Below are 18,588 nucleotides of genomic sequence, written 5' to 3'. Positions count from 1 at the left end.
TGAGAAACACGATAGCTCTTCTTGGTAAATGTTCGAGAATTTCTCCCACTATTAGATCATAACCTGGAGCTTTATGGGAGTTGATTTTCTTTATCTCTTCCATAATTTCTGATGGAATAATTGATCTAGCAGGTGGTGATAGTTGACAGGGAGCATCTAAATAGCTATTTATTTCTTCATCTTCGAATAAATCTACTGGTGCAAACACTTTTTCAAGGTGTTCTACAAAAACTCTTGCTTTTTCCTCATTTGATCTAGCCCATGCATTATCGTTCTGTCTTAATGGAGAAGCTGTTACGACGGGTCTTTCTATTTTTGGGTCGCTCTCCACAATGAGTGATCACTGGGAGTCAGGTTTTTGATGAAATATTCAAAAGATGTATTTCTGGATTCTTGAAGTGCTGAATGTAGTCTGTGAGTCAGTCTATTGAGATTGGTTTTGTCCGCTGGGTTTCTTGTGTGCTGCCAGATTCTGCGCGCCCTACGCTTCTCGGTTACCAACACCTTAATATATCTGGGAACATCATCTGTCTTTCTCTTATGATGTACAGGTGTTTCTTTCCAGGCCGCGTTTTGCATCAGATTTGTGAAATCGTGAACTGCTGTCTCAATTTCTTCTTCTGTTTTTAGCCTTACGTTGAGACTTAGGTTGGTGTTTATGATTTCTTGAAATTCTAGCCAGTCAGTTCGTTTAGAACACAGTCTAGGAGGGAAAACTTTTTGCAGAATTTCACTACTCACACTGATGATGATAGGACTATGATCGGAGCTAAGGTCAAAGTTTGATTTAATATCACATCGATCGATTGGTATACTTTTGATTATAGCAAAATCTAATAGGTCTGGAATTTTATTTCTATCAGTGGGCCAATAAGTTGGCTCGCCAGTTGATAAATAGTTAAGATTTTTTTGTTGAACTGTTTCCAGGAGATGTTTGTAAGAATTCCAGAATTCTAAGTTTCCAGAATTGGTTGTAATAAGTCTTGAACCCCAGGTAGTGTGTTTTTCATTCCAATCTCCAGCAATTATGTAATGGGAGCCTAGAGAATCAAAAAGTTCATTATATTCTTCAGTTGAGATCATATGTCGAGGGGGACTGTATAGTGAAGCTATGGTAATATGCGATGTTGTGCTTTGTATCTTTACTCTTGCACTTTGTATTTTGTTTGTAATATATGGCTGCAGTTCATAATGTTTAATAGAGTTTTTAATAATTACAGCAGATCCTGCATGAGCTCCACCATCGGGATGATTGGCATAATATGTTACATAATTGGGTATTTTGACTACAGTTCTGTCAGTGCTGTGACTTTCAGAAATCAAAAGTATATCAATCTTGTGCATTTTCAGAAAAACAATAATCTCCTGTATATGATTTGCAAGTCCGTTTGAGTTCCAAGCTGCTATGATAAGTGTAGGAGCCATTAGTGTGCAATCTTGTTAATAACAGTTGTGAGCATTGTTAATATCATGCTGTTCTGATTAAGTAGCTGGTTGAACATGTCTCTGAATTGTTGGGATCTGCCTGTTGGGATTATTTTGTAATATAGCAGAATAAGTCGGCTTTATGTTCGGATGATGATTTTGGAACGTAGTATTAATGGTTGGCGTTTGATGTACTGTTTCTTGGTTTTGTTGGTGGATTTGAGGTGGACCCCTATTGTTGGTTTTCTTGTTAATTAAATCTCGATATACAGAACAGCCCTTAAAATTGGCTGGATGGCCTCCGTTACATAAAGCACATGTGGCGGGAGTGTTACGTGGCTTCTGGCAGGGTTTTGAGTCATGTCCACGCCCACATCTTACACAGTTGAATGGTTTTGTGCAGTATGTTTTTGAATGTCCCTACCTCTGGCATCTCATACACTGAACTATTCCATTCTTAGGTCTAGGAGGCTCAACCGTTATTCTTGTGTGGTGTAAATATTGTATATCAAATATTTCCTTATTATTAGTTTGAGGCTCCAAGTCTACAAAGAATAAGGGTAGAGGTGCTTTACTTACTCTGTGTATGACTATATTTCTAACTTTGTGTCCCTTGGATTGTAACTCATGTTTTATATCATTAACTTTTACAGAATGATGGAGTCCTCTAATACCTACTCGGTAGGCACGTTCCTCTTTTAGTTGATACGTGTGGTGAACTATTCCTTCTTCTGGCAAATATTTTACTAGTTTTCTGTAGATATCTACTGTTTTAGGATATATTTTGACAGTGTTTTCGGATAATGTTCGAGTGTGGAATTCTTCTTCCGCTAAAACGTTTGACAAATTGGTTAACATAGCAGCATAATCAGTAACACCGTAGATGTATATAGGAGGAGGGCTGGATTGTATTGCTGTATTATTATTTTCTGTAACTTTTGTTACATTTGCTTGTACTTTTGCTTGTATCCTCATTTGTGTCATGAAGGCTAAGTAAAGCATCAAATTTGTTTGAAGTAAGTGTGTTTTGTTTATCAGTATTTGTGCTAGCTTTTTTATACCTTTTTCGTTTTTGTTTAATAACATCTTGCCAGGGATGTTTGTCTGTTTCTGGGTTTGGATTTTGTATTTCATCATCGCTGCTACTCATTGAATAATCGGAGTAATGACTGCAATCCAAATCATCCATGTGCTGTGTTGACGCTGAAGGTCCTGGTGGAACGTCAGGTGCTATCGGATTCGGCATGTTAGTGTTAGGTTGCAATGATTGGTTTTGAGGAGTATAAAAATTTTGCTGACCATGTGTGTTAAAGTTTGGTATCATATTATAATTAGGCATAGTATTAGTTATAAACATGCTTGGTTGACCCTGTATATTTGTATTGCATTGTGTATTAGGATAAAATTGTACATTGCCAGATGTAGGTACGCTCTGATGACCCTGTATATTATTGGGATGACTATACATACTGCGAAGATGTTTTTGCTACTCCTTGGATGTAATCTTAATCATCCATTTTTTGAAATTCACACACATTCACATTTAAATATATTAAAATTATAATATTTACACTTCAACTGTTAATGAGTTTGGTTTTTGTATCGCCAGAATAATTACTCGCTGATAATAAACTCGAAATAGATGTTCACTGCTTGAATGCTAGAATTATAATTAGAACAAAAGTTGCTTATAATTAGTCAATTTATCCATTTCCGGACTTATTTTAAACGTATATTTTTCATCCCCGAGTAGGGGTGACTTTCACCCCCCAAGTAAAAAGCAACCAACGGCACAACTCCAACTTTGAAGTGGAGGATAAGTTGAATCTAAATCCAAATTGCTAAGCAAATACGTCGTGACGCTGATAATTATACTCCAAAACGGTCATTTACTGGGCTATTAGTGTATTTATGCACTGTTTAGGACAACTTACATTTTTCATCTTTATTAGTATAGAATAAAATAGAAAGAAAATTAATAAACGACTACATTATTACATATTATTATTCTATGAGATGAACAACTTTCTTCGTGCACTACTATCAGCGAATATACATTGTATCTATCTGATGGACAACTTCATTTTCAATAGTGTATTGCTTAAAAACCGTTGCGTATGTATGCGCAAAATAATATAACAATAACACATTTTTACATATATTTGACGACAAGATGGGGCCCCTGACGTACTGGGCCCCCCCGCAAGCTTTATGCTGCGGGGGCCTCTGTTACGCCCCTGGTGATTGAACACCAGCGTAGATATTCACAGAGAACGGAGTTCGGACCGGAGTCAACCGTTCCGGGAGTTCAAGTTGGAATACTGATCTGATAAGAGCTCTTAACCCGTGTGTTTGAGTATTGATCAAAGACCAAACCATCCTTCCCGTCGGCGTCCAAGTATTGATTTGTCCTGGAACCTAGACTAAGTATTAATTAGTCTTTCCCTGGTGTTTGAGGACTGACCAATACATCGTCAATTTGTTTCGTTTCAACCATCCTAGCATAGTCAATATTTACTTTTTCGCAGATATCAACAGCGTTCTAGTCTGGTAACTAGTAGAGTTACGTCACAAATGGGTACCCGAGGAGAAGTAGAACGCCACAAATTGGCACCCGAGCAGAAGTAAAACTCTGCTTCATCCAGCAACGACAGACTCAGTAACCGGTGCTACGGTTTAAATTATTAAGCACGAATTAATTTATTAAACAAGACAGGTACGTCGTGAATATATAGCCTGTCCAAGAGAAATTACAGCACGAAACCGGAAAGGTAGGCTTAGACTCCAAAGGACTCGTCGAAGATTTGAGATTAAGGCTAACAGGCTTTTTCAAATCCCGGAGAACTAACAAGAACCAAATAAGATTGGTTAGGAACCGAATCCGGATAGAAACTGAATAGGCATCACATAGCAGTAGACCATTTAGGGATTACGAAACGAAAACCTTTTACCGAATTGTGCAAAAATACTGCTGGCCTGATATCTTCAAATAAATAGCACACTATGTCAGAAATTACAAGATACAATATAATTATGGGAGATTTCAACGCAAAATTAGGTAAAAAAGAAGAAAATACTAAAACTAAAATAGGGATGCATGGTTATGGCACACGAAATGCAAGAGGAGAAAAATTATATAACTTCTTAGAACAAAATTTATATGCCATAATTCACATATTTTAAAAAACAAGTAAACCGAAAATGGACATGGATATCTCCCGATAAAAAGACGAAAAACGAGATCGATTACTTCTTATGTGGGAACAAAGACATTTTTGAAGACATAACTGCTCTCAATCAATTCACAACTGGCAGCGATCATCGTCTTTTAAGAGCAAGGATTGTTTTTAAACAGACCAAAACCCGTAGAAACAGGCCACGTAATTGTAATCAGATAGATCAAACTAAAATCCGACAGAAGGGAGATGAGTACAGAGAAGTCTTACGAGAAGAATTTGTAGGATACTATCAACAAGCAACAAGAAAATACCGACATGAACACAATTAACAGAGAAATGCAACGAAAGCTCTTGAAAGCAGGCCTGACTGTGGCAAAGAAAACGAAAAGTAAAGAAGACAAAATAAGCGTTGGAACAAAACGGTTGATGGAAAAGAGACGCCTATTTCTAAGCGAAGGAAAGCGAAACACCGACGGTTTCAAAGAATTGAATAAACAAATAAAGAAGGGAGTAAAGGAAGACTTAAGGATCTACAATGAAAACAAGGTAGAAAAAATTATAGAAAAGAACCGAGGCCTAAAAGGCTTAAGACCAAACATAGGAAAGCCTCTAATAATCTCATTAAAAGATAAAGATGGAAAAGAAACAAGAGAAAAGAACAAAATCCAAAAAGTTACACAAACATTTTACCGTGATTTATATTCCTCAAACAAAGACCCAGATAACACTGCAAAGGAAAATCTTTAGAAAAAGATAATAAATGTCAACTCAGAAGTACATACTCCCTAATATAGAATCCTTCGAAATAAAACAAGCTATGGCACAACTAAAGAACAATAAGGCTCCGGGCCCAGATGGAATACTTGCCGAAATGTTAAAGGAGAGAGTGAAATTATTCTAGAAGAATTGAAAAATCTTTTCAACGAATGCCTTCACAAAGGAGAAGTCCCAGATGATTGGAAAGAAAGCTTGACAATAATTCAAAAAAGGAGACAGGGGAGATCTGAATAACTATAGACCAATTTCCCTGTTGTCCGAAATGTACAAACTGTTTATGAGAGTAATAACTAATAGGCTATCGTCGAAGCTTGATAGCTATCAACCGGTAGAGCAGGCAGGATTCCGAAAGGGTTACAGTACAGCGGATCACCTTCTTACAGTCAGAACTCTAGAGAAAGCCAATGAATATCACTTGAACTTATACATTGGCTTCGTTGATTATGGAAACTGGAAAGTCATTCGACTGCATAGAACTTTGGGCAATAGAAAGAGCTATGAACAACTGCAGGATAGATTCTCGATACAGAATGCTCATACATAATATTTATAAGAAAGCTACAATGAAAATACAAATAGATGAGAAAACCAAAGCTATACCAATCAACAGAGGAGTTCGCTAGGGAGACGTTATTTCACCAAAGCTGTTCACACTGGGACTTGAAGACGTGTTCAAAGACATTAACTGGGTAGATAAAGGAATAAATGTTAATGGAAGAAAACTGAGTCATTTGAGATATGTTGACATTGTAATATTCGCTACAAGTTTCAAAGAATTACAGACCATGATGACGCAACTATTTCAAGCTTCGGAAAAAGTAGGTCTTAAGATGAACTTGGAAAAAACAAAAGTAATGACGAATACACCTAACATTACAAAAATAACGTTAAATGACATATATTTAGAAACAGTAAGCGAATACATCTACCTGGGACAGATAATGAAAGTTAACAAAGAAAATCAAACTGCCGAAATTACTAGAAGAATAAGGTTAGCGTGGGCAGAATTTGGAAAACTGAGTTGGATCTTGAAAAACACTAAAATAGAACAATATTTGAGAACCAGAGTTTACGATCAGTGTATTCTCCCTATACTTACATTGTGTTCACAGACGTGGACACTCACCAAGGCCAATATGGATAAAATAGTAAAGGCACAGAGAGCGATGGAAAGATCAGTGCTCGGGGTGAGGCTCATAGACAAAAAAACAAATACATGGATTAGAAGCAAAACCAAAGTAAAAGACGCAGGAGAACATGCTGCCAAATTAAAATGGAGCTTCGCAGGACACAATGCCCGACTGAAGGATAAAAGATGGAATCACGAAATACAACAATGGAGAACGTGGTTAGGAAGAAGTAGAGGAAGGCCACAAATGAGATGGGCCGATGACATAAAGAAGTTTGGAGGACACAACTGGAAACAGGTGGCGCAAAATAGACAACACTGGATTGAATTGGGGGAGACCTATGTCCAAAGTTGGATTACTGAAGGCTGAAGAAGAATGTCAGAAACTGCAAGAAAATGAATTCAGTATAAACCGTCGCAGATGCAACCAGCAGGAAAATGAAATCATTCACTGTAGAAAAGCCTTGGCACACTGTCTCAATTGATTTGGTGGAATCATTTGGTGATCAAAGACCAGTTAACGAAAATGGTTATTGCCCAACCGATAAAAATTTAAATCAGTTGAAAAACAGTTAAAATTTTCACGCCATAAAAAATGTTTGCTACGTTTTTCCCCAAAAAAATGCTACATTTCTTTCCCAAAGTGAAGGGCGTGTAAAGATAGTATCACCAGCACTTATAGACTAAGAGCCGCTATATAGACCAGGGCGCATCTGTAAAAATATTAGTACATTTGGACGTTGAGAGGTGACTCAAATTTTTTTGCAGAAATTGCTTGAAAATAAATCAAATAATAATATTTGAGTTATCCTCCCTCTCAAAAAGGTCCGGAACATTGTTTAAATAATCAAAATGTCAAAAAATTAAGGAAAAATTCGATTTTTTTCTTGGTTTTTTGATTATAACTTTAAAAGTATTCATTTCCGAGAAAAGTTGTACTGACATAAAAATTTTGTAATTAAATTTCCTACAATATAGAATTAGTTAAAAATTTAAGAAATAGTCACCCTTGTTGCAAAATAGCAATAATTGTGAAAAAAACATACGAAAACAAGTATTCGCATTTTACGTTTTTCAACCATTTATGCTACACTTAGGACCTTCATATTTCACCCTGAAAAATTTTATGATACAGTGAAACAATACTGTAAATTTCATTAAGATCGGTTCAACAAATTTTGCAAAATAAATTTTGCAATCCAGCTTTCGTAAAAGAAATTCATTTTTTCAAAATGTTACAGGACTAAAAATAAAGCAGATAGCAAGTTAAAAATTTTTTTGCATATAGAAGTGTACTGTACCTTTCATTTGCAATTTTGCAAAATTAAAATCGCTTAACACCACGGCGTCAGGAATTTTTTTAAATAAACATTAATTATTGGTGCTACGCGCAGGACAGCGGATAGGTTGCTCTGATTGGGCATTCCAATGACCTTTGATAATGATTGATACATTTTAATTTTTATGACATTTCGATATAAATAAATAAATTTGTTTATTGCAAAATAAAAACACATACTCTATCCTTTGAAATACCACTTTTATTAGCAAAAACTTTCTTTGTTCATATATTTTAACTTAAATAATAAAAGTTTATTATTTTTAAACATATGCAATTGTTTAAACAATATTTCACAAACAATAATAAAATTAGTTTGATTTTTGTGGAATTAAAAAATTAAAATACAACAAAATATAGAGTAAGAAAATATTATATTAGATAAAGATTGGAAAAAATTTTGGTGGAAATCAACCTGTGTGAATCGAACACCGCTGTCCTGCGCGTAGCACCAAAAATTATTGTTTATTTAAAAAAATTTCTGACGCCGTGGTAATTAATCGATTTTAATTTTGAAAATTGCAAATGAAAGGTACAGTACACTTCTATAAGCAAAAAAAAATTCAACTTGCTCTCTGCTTTATTTTCAGTCCTGTAACATTTTGAAAAAATGAATTTTTTTTGCAAAAGCTGTATTGCAAAATTTATTTTGAAAAATCTATTGAACTGATCTTAATGAAATTTACAGTATTATTTTACTGTATCATAAAGTTTTTCTGGGTGAAACCTGAAGGTCCTAAGTGTAGCATAAATGATTGAAAAACGTAAAATGCCAATACCTATTTTTGTATGGTTTTTTCGCAATTATTGCTATTTTGCAACTAGGGTGACTATTTTTTAAATTTTTAACCAATTCTATATTGTAGTAAATTGAATTACGCAACTTTTATGTCAGTACAACTTTTCTCGGAAATGAATACTTTTAAAGTTATAATCAAAAAACGAAGAAAAAAATCAAATTTTTTCTTCAATTCTTGACATTTTGATTATTTAAACAATGTTCCGGACCTTTTTGAGAGGGAGGATAACTCAAATATTATTATTTGATTTATTTTCAAGCAATTTCTGCAAAAAAATTTGAGTCACCTCTCAACGTCCATCTCAAAACAGATCCGTCCTGGACTAATAGGTGAAATTTCTTAATCATTTTAGGCACGATGGGACCCTATAACTTAAATAGTAGAACCTAAAAGAAAACGTTTGAACACTGTGCCGTCACTTTTCAGTGGCACATGCGTCGACAGTGGCGCATCAAACTTTCCACTTATGGACGGGATAAATAAATTAAAAGTTAACAGAATTTACTAACAGAATTAATTTTTTTTTATTTTTTTAAGTTCTATGTGATTAACACATCGGATTCATCGTGATTTTAACCCACCACCCCCTTCCCCCTGCCCCCACCATCAAAAACTTCATTTTTCGTTTTTATTTTTTTTTTGTGGGATGCAATCAATTTTAAAATTTCAAAAAATTCACACGCATAGTTGAGGCTTTTATAAAACATGCCTATTTTTTATAGACCCATAGGTAGAGTGTACATAACCTCAAAAAATTAAAAGAAATTTTTTTTTCAAAAAAGCGTATAAGTTTTTTTGAGGAATAGCTGCAGGTCTAATTTTTTCTTAATCTTGTGTGTTTTATCAAACACTATATTTTTAATTTTTTTCAGATTTTTCCGTAAGTCTCCCCACCTTCAAAAATCCGAAAAACTGTTTTTTGGGGGTTTTGGGGGATTTTCCCTATTTTATAGACTTCATAATATATCAAATCAATGTTGTTTTTATAGGTTATATGTAACTTGAAGTAACTGAGTTCTTTAGAATATTTAAAAATCAGAAAAACACGTTCAAACCCCCCAAAACCCCTTAAAAACAGTTTTTTGGATTTTTGAAGGTGACTAACGTTACAGAAAAATCTGAAAAAAATTAGAAATATAGTGTTTGATAAAATACACAAGACTAAGAAAAAATTAGATCTGCAGCTATTCCCAAAAAAAAGTTATATACTTTTTTTCAAAAAAAATTTTTTTTAATTTTTTTGAGGTTATGTACACAACCTACAGGTCTATAAAAAATAGACGTGTTTTATAAAAGCCTTAACTATGCGTGTAAATTTTTTGAAATTTTAAATTTGATTGCATCCCACCAAAAAAAAAATAAAATCGAAAAATAAAGTTTTTGACGGTGGGGGCAGGGAGAAGGGGGTGGTGGGTTAAAATTACGATGAATCTTATGTCTTAATCACGTAAAACTTAAAAAAAATGAAAAAAAATTAAATTCTGGTAATGAGGGAGGGTATTTTTTAATTTATGTATCCCGTCCATAAGTGGAAAGTTTGATGCGCCACTGTATACGCATGTGCCACTGAAAAGTGACGGCACAGTGCTCAAACGTTTTCTTTTAGGTTCTACTATTTAAGTTATAGGGTCCCGTCGTGCCTAAAATGATTAAGAATTTTCACCTATAGCGGCTCTTAGTCTATTAACACCGGCTTGTCATCTCTCTGTATGCACGCACTCCCACCGACAAGCTACCACTACCATCTATACACGCTGGAGATTAGATTTGTTCTAACGCGACCATTCCAGGGTTAAGAAAGATGCACAACCATTGAAAGTATTGAATTATTTCGCAAAAATGTAATTCTTTAATAAATTCTCTGAAATGTTCAAACACACTGGTTTTTAAGGTTTACAATTCAATCAACTACTAAAAAAGCAATGTAATACTTACATTAGTAGAATTGTGTTCAATGTTTAAATTCAAATCCTTTTCTACGGGGCTGGGTGTGTTGACGACTCGTTGTGGAAAGCCTGGTCGAGGTGGATAAACACTAGGAGAAGCCAATAAACTTTGTGCACTAGGAAGCTGGGGGTGTGAATAGTTCGTATCGGAATGCCTTTGCCCATATCGTCTAGGCGAGCCTTCGTAGACGGCAATGGGCAAATTTCCAATAACTTTGGTAACTTTTTCACTTTCAGTATCGCTTGTATTGAAAGTTTTTGTGGCAGTGTGCGAGTGTTCGGTTTGAATACTCTTATTTTCTTCATTATGCCATGTTTCACCTATATCGTCAAAAACTACCACTTCACCAGGAAATGTCATATTTATTGAACTAGATTTGTCCAAAGCACCTTCAGTATTCTTCTCGTGAGCCACTGAACATACTTCTGAAGAAAATACGGTCTCGGTATAGTTGCGGGAATTCTGTGCCTTCTTCGTCTCCCCTCGGGCACGTAGCTCCCATACACCTTGCCTCATAGGCGATTTCTGGTTCTTTTTTTCCCCATCTTCTCCCACTAGAGAATTGCGAGATTTTCTAAGAGCTTTACTTCTACTCTGGGAATATATCTCTCGACCGCCAGCAATTTCGATAATCCTAAATAAAACAAAACGTCAGTTCTTCAAAATAAAATAATGTCAAATACAATATCAATGTAACTTAAGAGGCTACAGTAGCGCATTATCAAAACGGAAAACGCGTTCCAATATTGGGGCTTTAATTTTAAATATTTTGTTGAGATATTTGGCACACATATTCGTAATATAATAAAGAATGGCGGTACAGAGCCAAATTTGAGAAATATGTTCGTATGTGGAAATTACTCTATAATTAAATACAAAATTAAAAAACGACCCTGTACCGCCATTGAGAAGAACATACACTTTCTTCAAATAAATTTTTTTATCCCATGCCTAACTTTTGTGTCACATTGGAACTACTAATTTTTTTTTATTTCTAACAAGTAATCGAACATACTATAACTAAAAACTGATTAGGCAACATAGAGAAATAGTCACTGTCATTTTGACAAACCTGCGTCAGATTTCCAAGTGTAATAGCACGATTCTCTTATCTCTCTGTTAGCTGTATCGATATCTGTTCAGTGCAGTAGTGTATTATTTTAAGAATTCGTTAGTGTTGATTCATATGGAAGTAGTATTTATTTATAATTAATTTATTATATTTCTGTGTAAGAGAACTAAGTTGTTGGACTATTTGAAAAATAGATTATTATTCATTTTATTTTACGTAAATATATTTCGAATTATAATGCGAGTAGGTATATAAAGTTTTATGAGGATTTTTTATTCTAGAAATATCATCAGTAGTTTAAAATTTAAATTTTTCTTACGCTTTTAATAAAATTTTTACCTATTTTGGTTTATTTCTATAAATATTTATTTACTAATAAGGTTTAATATAAATCATTTAAATAATACCGAGTTACACGGTATTTTATTTAAAAATTTAAAAATTATTTGTACCCAGTACTTTAAAACTATTTGACATATTATTATCCTTTGTCATACTTGGCAGAAAGTGTAGGTACTGTACACGTACACCCTGGTACACCAGAGGTGTACCAGGGGAAAGTGAATGGTTGGCCCTTCCCAAATTCTACGCCACTGACGGAATTGCTATTTTAGCGTAATGTTTCGATTCTCCAATACATACTTACTATGTAGATAACTTACTCTATATTCTTATTCTTAACGATAAAGACATTATTTTTCCAGATATTTGAAGTAAAAAATGAAGCGGCACAGTTATTTTGATTAATGTATTGACTATGTTGGTGTTTTTGGGTCATATAATTGCATTTATTACGCAAATAAAATTTTAATCACTATTAACAAGAAAACATAATGTAATTTATCGAAATTTTTTGAAACGAACAGATGCATTAACATTTAAAAACAAATTGCGGTTCTAAAAAGAACCATTTTGTTATAATCTAAATAAAAGAACAATTTTTTTATTGAAGTGATTTGGGTTGAATCTTAATATTTTGAGGTCTAGAATGTACAACTCAGAGATTGGATAATCTTAATGAATAATCCTGTATAAACACATGCAATCATAAGTGTAACAAATCTAAAACATGTACCTAGAATCACGTAATTTATAGGCTCCTCCTGTGTGTTTGTGTTCAATAATAATCTCGTCATCATCTGTTAGTTGGAGCTGACCTAAACTATCTCTATTGATGTTACAGGAACTATCAGCTATCCATCTGATAAAATAAAATAAATTTAGAACAGATATCGGCGAATAAAAATAGGCTATGAATAATAAGAACTCAATGTAAAGATACATGTCATGAATATTTATTAATAGTCTAAGATCCGATGTAAGAACGACCTTCACCGATTTGTTTAATGGACAAAAATTATTTGATATGTGATTTAGTATGTTAACAATAATTGTTATAATTATTATAAAAAAACAAGGGGTACATAAAAAATGACTTTTTTATAAATTAAAAAACCAGACAGACCAGATATTATTTAAGGTTTTTTAATCGACCCTGCCAGATGTTATTTAAGATTTTTTGGATCATTCGAAACAAAAAAGGTCTTTTGTAATTTTGCTCTTGCGTTGATCGTTTTCTAGTTATAAACAATTTAAAACTAAAAAAAAAAACGAAAAATGACGATTTTCAAGGTTCAAAAACATACCTAATGGTAGGGGAGCAAAGTATACTAAATGTGCAGAAAAAGTTAAGAAAAGTTTTCCATTTTAGTGGGGACTTTCCATTTTTAATTTAATTTCCCATTTCCAACAATCGTTTTTTTTTTAGATTATAGCGCCATCTATCCATAATTCGAAAAGATGTCTCGAATAAAAGTTACTTATTTTTACGTAAGGAATCCAAATCTGCAATAAAAATTTGGGCTCCCATTTAAGATTTTAAAGTAACCCCCCACCCTACCTTCGAGGGAAATCTTGTTTGGTATCATTCGATAGATTTTTGAAAAATATTGAGCACGAATTTTTTACTTTTTCGATCTGTCATTCATTTCGCGAAATATTCGCTTTTTTCTTGTGAAACTTTGGGACTCATCCATTTCCTTACGCCCCGCTCAAAACGTCAGATTTTTAAAATATAGATACACTGTTTTGCATGTACTTACCTTATCTTAATCCGACGATTTTGAGTCTTTCTAAGGATAGATTTTTTTTCGGCCTCCCCCTCTTAACGAACTCCCCTGAATTAAGAACCAATATATGGTAGAGGTACATTTTCAGGGTACAAGGTTTCTTTCCATGTAATAATCTGACGCGCTCGAGTAACTGCAAAAATCCCCGCTTGGGCTCCCCTACCATAAGTAAAAGATATTATTTTTTAATATAATTTTTGAAATTATGAAGGAACTAAATTCAAATTCAAACCTTATTCTGTCTTGATAATTTTGGGCTTACTTTTAAAATATATAATATAGTTTTTTAGTTGTTAATGCAGGCCGATAACATCGAAGATTTACAGATTATGCTAAATAGAGTAAATACAACTGGCAACCGATTTGGACTGAAGATCAATAGAAAGAAAACTAAATTTATGGTGATCAGTAAAAAGAACATTCAACATATCGACCTGAATATTGAAGCCGAACGTATTGAAAGAATACACCGATTTAAATATCTGGGATATACAGTAAATGATAAGTGGGACCCAGACGTAGAGATTAGGATCCGAATTGAAATAGCAAGATCCAAATTCATAAAAATGAGAAAGCTCTTAAGCAACCGCAACCTAAGCGTTAACCTCCGATGGCGCGCCACGAAATGCTACGTACTCTCTACGCTACTTTACGAAGTAGAAGGGTGGACGTTGACAGCAGCAACTATAAAGAAGTTAGCGGCTCTAGAAATGTGGCTGTATCGACGCATACTGAGAATACCTTGGACAGACAGAGTGACCAACACAGAGGTATTGAGACGAATGGGTAAAGAGGTGGAATTGTTAACAACTGTTAAAAGGAGGAAAGCGTCATACCTGGGCCATGTGTTCCGTAATGATAAGGACAGTCTGCTACAGCTTATCGTGGAAGGCAAGATTGAAGGTAGAAGAGGTTTGGGCAGAAAGAAGAAATACTGGCTGAGAAACTTGAGTGAATGGTTTCAAATACCAGAAGCTGCGAACATAATACATGCGGCACAAAACAGAGAAACTATCGTTTGATGGTCGCCAACCTTCGTTAGAAGACGGCACATAAAGAAGAAGAATGCAGGCCGATCGCCCGTCTTCCCATAAGGACCTTCCTCATTAACAATTAAAAAAAATATATTTTAGAATAAAACATGGCAAGGGACCTGATAGAAGAAGGTTTGAACTTGAATTTGGGTACTTGATGATTACAAAAATAATATTTTATATAATATATATAAATAGGATTAAAACCTTTGATCCCGGCGCAGTCGCATTACAACTTTGTTCTGATTGGATGTTCAAATGACCTGACAAAAATTATCCAATATGGCAGCTGTGGGACTGTGGTTTGGTTATGTATGGTTGTTGCGTTTTAAAATTTGTAGGAAGAGAAACAACAAACAAAAAGTTAGTTAATGGTTACACTGCCTTTTTAAATACTTTTCATATTATATTTTTGGACTTATTAACATAGAAGAGATGATTGTTGCATGCCAATATGAAAGCCCATCAAACTGTGACTAGTATGAGTGCCGCAAAATTACTGATAAAAAACCTATTAGCTCGAAGTCGTAGAGAACTGTGGATAACAACAATCAACCGGGACGATCTACGATCTCGCTTATTCAAAGCTAAAGAATCTTACACTGGTAGGTGTTTTAAAAATAGTTGATCAAATTTTGTTATGATATTTGAACATAGCCACTTTGCACGATGCAAGTGATTGCGAAATTTATTAGTCGTTATATTGATACATAGTATGTAATATGTACTTTTATTTACATAATTTGATTATCATCAAAATTTCTATCAATATTTACCTAATATATTGTTTTCTTACTCTATGTTTTGTTGTATTTTTTCAATTCTAAATCATTTCAATTCAAAATCAAAATAATTTGATTTACTTAATTCAAAAATGTCAAAAGTTTAATCCGTTTAGTTAGTCGATCTTCGCACATAATGACACACTGTCTTCGTGGCGAAGCGTTTAATGCGAGTAAACCCCAATACAACGCCAATAACAGGAGCGCTGGTAAGTTGGTTCGAATCCCAATAGAAACTTTTATTTTTTTATTTTTTTTTTATACATTTTATGATTGTAAGTATATTTATTATATAATTTTATTTTCAGAAAATACGTATTTAGTTAAAAAAATTTCCGACAATTAATGTTCAGAAATCATTTGTGGCATTTTTAATGTGTTTGTGTGTGTTTTATTCTTTTATTATTTTAATTTTTGCCACTGTTTTAATAAAAATGTTTGAGAAGTAGTAAGTATAAATTAGTTTAATATTTAAATAAAATATAAATAAAAAGTATATTAATTTCGTTTATAATCATATAATCATATAATAGAAGTATAACTTCTTACGTGCGTACAAAAGTACACAAACATTCTTTTTTTTTTGTGTTTTTGAGCCTTGAAAATTATCAATTTTGGTTTTTTTCAGTTTTAAATTATTTATAACTCGGAAACGATCAACTTTCGACGTTCTACACCTTCGTTGCGGGGTATGCCTCTCAGATGAAAGGGGGGGGGAAACTTATATGCAAGCGAAAGTTGGTAACAATGCATTTATAGCAGAATACTCAAATTATATGTTTCAGTATTGAATACTTTATAAAAATAAATTATAATAAATTACGGAATAAATTACGGAATTAATTATAATAAATAAATTAAAAATAAATGGTACGGTAAACAATCCTCATTTTTTAATATGTTATTCATTACAAAAAAACCTTTAATTGAAGCACAAATAATTAAAAATCGTAAATTTGGGTCAAAAGTTATTAACTTTTTAAGAATTCCCATAAGAGCCCATGTTAAAACTTAACTTTGACCCATAATAGTAATTAAACGGCACGGTAAAACAATTTTTAAAAAATCAAGTCTTAGTTTTTTTATGTAAACTATAACATACTAAATGCTACTTGAAACACCGCAAGGTGCCCTTTGCTCCACTTGGAGATGTATGATATATGATGATGATGATAACATACTAAAATTTCATGCAAATCCTTAATTCTTTGCCGAAGGTGTAGAACGTCGTTAAGAGAAAAATTACAAAAGACATTTTTTGTTTTGAATGATCCAAAAAATCTAAAATAATATCTGCCCGGGTCGAAAAAATTTTAGTAGAATTTATAAAAAATTTCATTTTTTAATTATTAATTAATAATTATAGTCTGGACAAAATTATATCGGACACACCTTTGTTTTTTATAATTTTTAACATAATAAATTACATACAGGGTGGTTCATTAATAATTGTTCATAATATAGTAACTGGAGAAACCTTAGCACAAAATACGAAGAGTTAACCTGAAACACTTAAATAAAACGTGGCTCCTTACTGAGTTACAGGGTGTTTTATCTAAAAATTTAAAAACTATTTTTGCGCAGCATTTTAAAACTATTCGACGTATCCCTTTCATACTTGGCAGAAAGTGCGACTACTATACACCCTACTAAATTATGATAAACAAACGTTTCTAGCTACTACCAGAGGCGTACGGCAGGGGATAGTAATTGGTTGACCCTTCTCAAATTCTACGCCTCTGGAGGAATTACTATTTTAGTTCCATTTTTAGATTCTCCAATACTTTCTACTTAAATAATATACTCCTCATTGGTAACGATAAAGTCATTAGTTTTCGAGATATTTGAAGTTAAATATGAAACGGCACAGTTATTTTGATTAATTTATGGTATGATTCATATGATTAAAATTTAAAAATTATTTGTACCCAGTATTTTAAAACTATTTGGCGTATCCTTATCATACTTGGCAGAAAGTGTAGGTACTGTACACCCTACTAAATTAAGATAAACGTTTCTAGCTACTACCGGAGGCGTACGACAGGGGATAGTGGCTGGTTGACCCTTCCCAAATTCTACGCCACTGACGAAATTGCTATTTTAGTGTAATTTTTTGATTTTTCTATACTATTTATGTAAATAATATACTCTTCATTCGTAATGATAAAATAATTAGTTTTCGAGATATTTGAAATTAAAAATGAAGCGACACAATACATTATTCAAAATAACCGTGTCGTTTCATTTTTAACTTCAAAGATCTCGAAAATAATGAATTTATCGTTACGAATGAAGAGTATATTATTTTCATAGAAAGTATTGGAGAATCCAAAAATTGAACTAAAATATCAATTCCGCCAGTGGCGTAGAATTTGGAAAGGGTTAAACATTCACTTTCCCCCGTCGGACGCGTCTGGTATAGACAGAAACGTCTGTTTAACATAATTACGTAGCTTGTACAGTACCTATACATCCTGAAAAGTATGAAAAGGATATGTCGAATAGTTTTAAAATGCTGAGCAAAAATAATTTTTAAATTTTTAGATAAAACACCCTGTAACTCAGTAAGGAACCACATTTTATTCAAGTATTTTAGGTTAAATCTTCATATTTTCTGCTAAGGTTTCTCCAGTTACTATATGGACAATTATTAATGAAACACCCTGTATATCAAATAATTTTTTTCCATTAAACAGATCGGTAAAGGTCGGTCTTATATCGGATCCTCTACTACAATATCTACAAGAGCGAACCTATAAAATTTTTAATTAAATTAAGCAATAAATAAAAAGAAAAATATGAATAAAAGTGCCAGTTAGGTATAAAATAAAAAGTAGGATAATACGATATAAATGTTTTGAAGAGATTCTTAAAATAATTTTAACAAAGGTTTACTTAAATTGTCTAATCAATTATTTGTGATAAGGGGAAATTATCTAAAAGATCTAAATAATTCCTCTTAATCCAGGGTTTAG

The 18,588-nt window shown here is 33.2% G+C and overlaps 1 protein-coding gene across 15 annotated transcripts in view; it reads right to left on the bottom strand.

Moving 5' to 3' along the window:
- Positions 1-18,588, bottom strand: part of LOC114331300 (amyloid-beta A4 precursor protein-binding family A member 2-like) — a 252,334-nt gene that overhangs the window by 207,613 nt on the left and 26,133 nt on the right. For 14 of the 15 annotated variants that reach the window (XR_007701099.1, XR_007701098.1, XR_007701100.1 and 11 more), the window contains exons 3-4: positions 12,744-12,869; positions 10,585-11,230 (exon numbers count right to left, since the gene is read on the bottom strand). Coding sequence is in view for 11 of the 15 variants with exons in the window: in XM_050663246.1 (XP_050519203.1) it covers positions 10,585-11,230; positions 12,744-12,869 (772 nt within the window). In the remaining 4 variants the exon portion in view is untranslated. The remainder of the gene's footprint in view (positions 1-10,584; positions 11,231-12,743; positions 12,870-18,588) is intronic. The other variant, XM_050663253.1, reaches the window with a different exon arrangement.

Source organism: Diabrotica virgifera, chromosome 10 (genome assembly GCF_917563875.1).
Source record: "Diabrotica virgifera virgifera chromosome 10, PGI_DIABVI_V3a".
In the NCBI taxonomy this organism is placed as follows: Eukaryota; Metazoa; Arthropoda; class Insecta; order Coleoptera; family Chrysomelidae; genus Diabrotica; species Diabrotica virgifera.
Note: the sequence above shows the minus strand (reverse complement) of the source record. Positions and strands in the feature narration are given on the sequence as shown.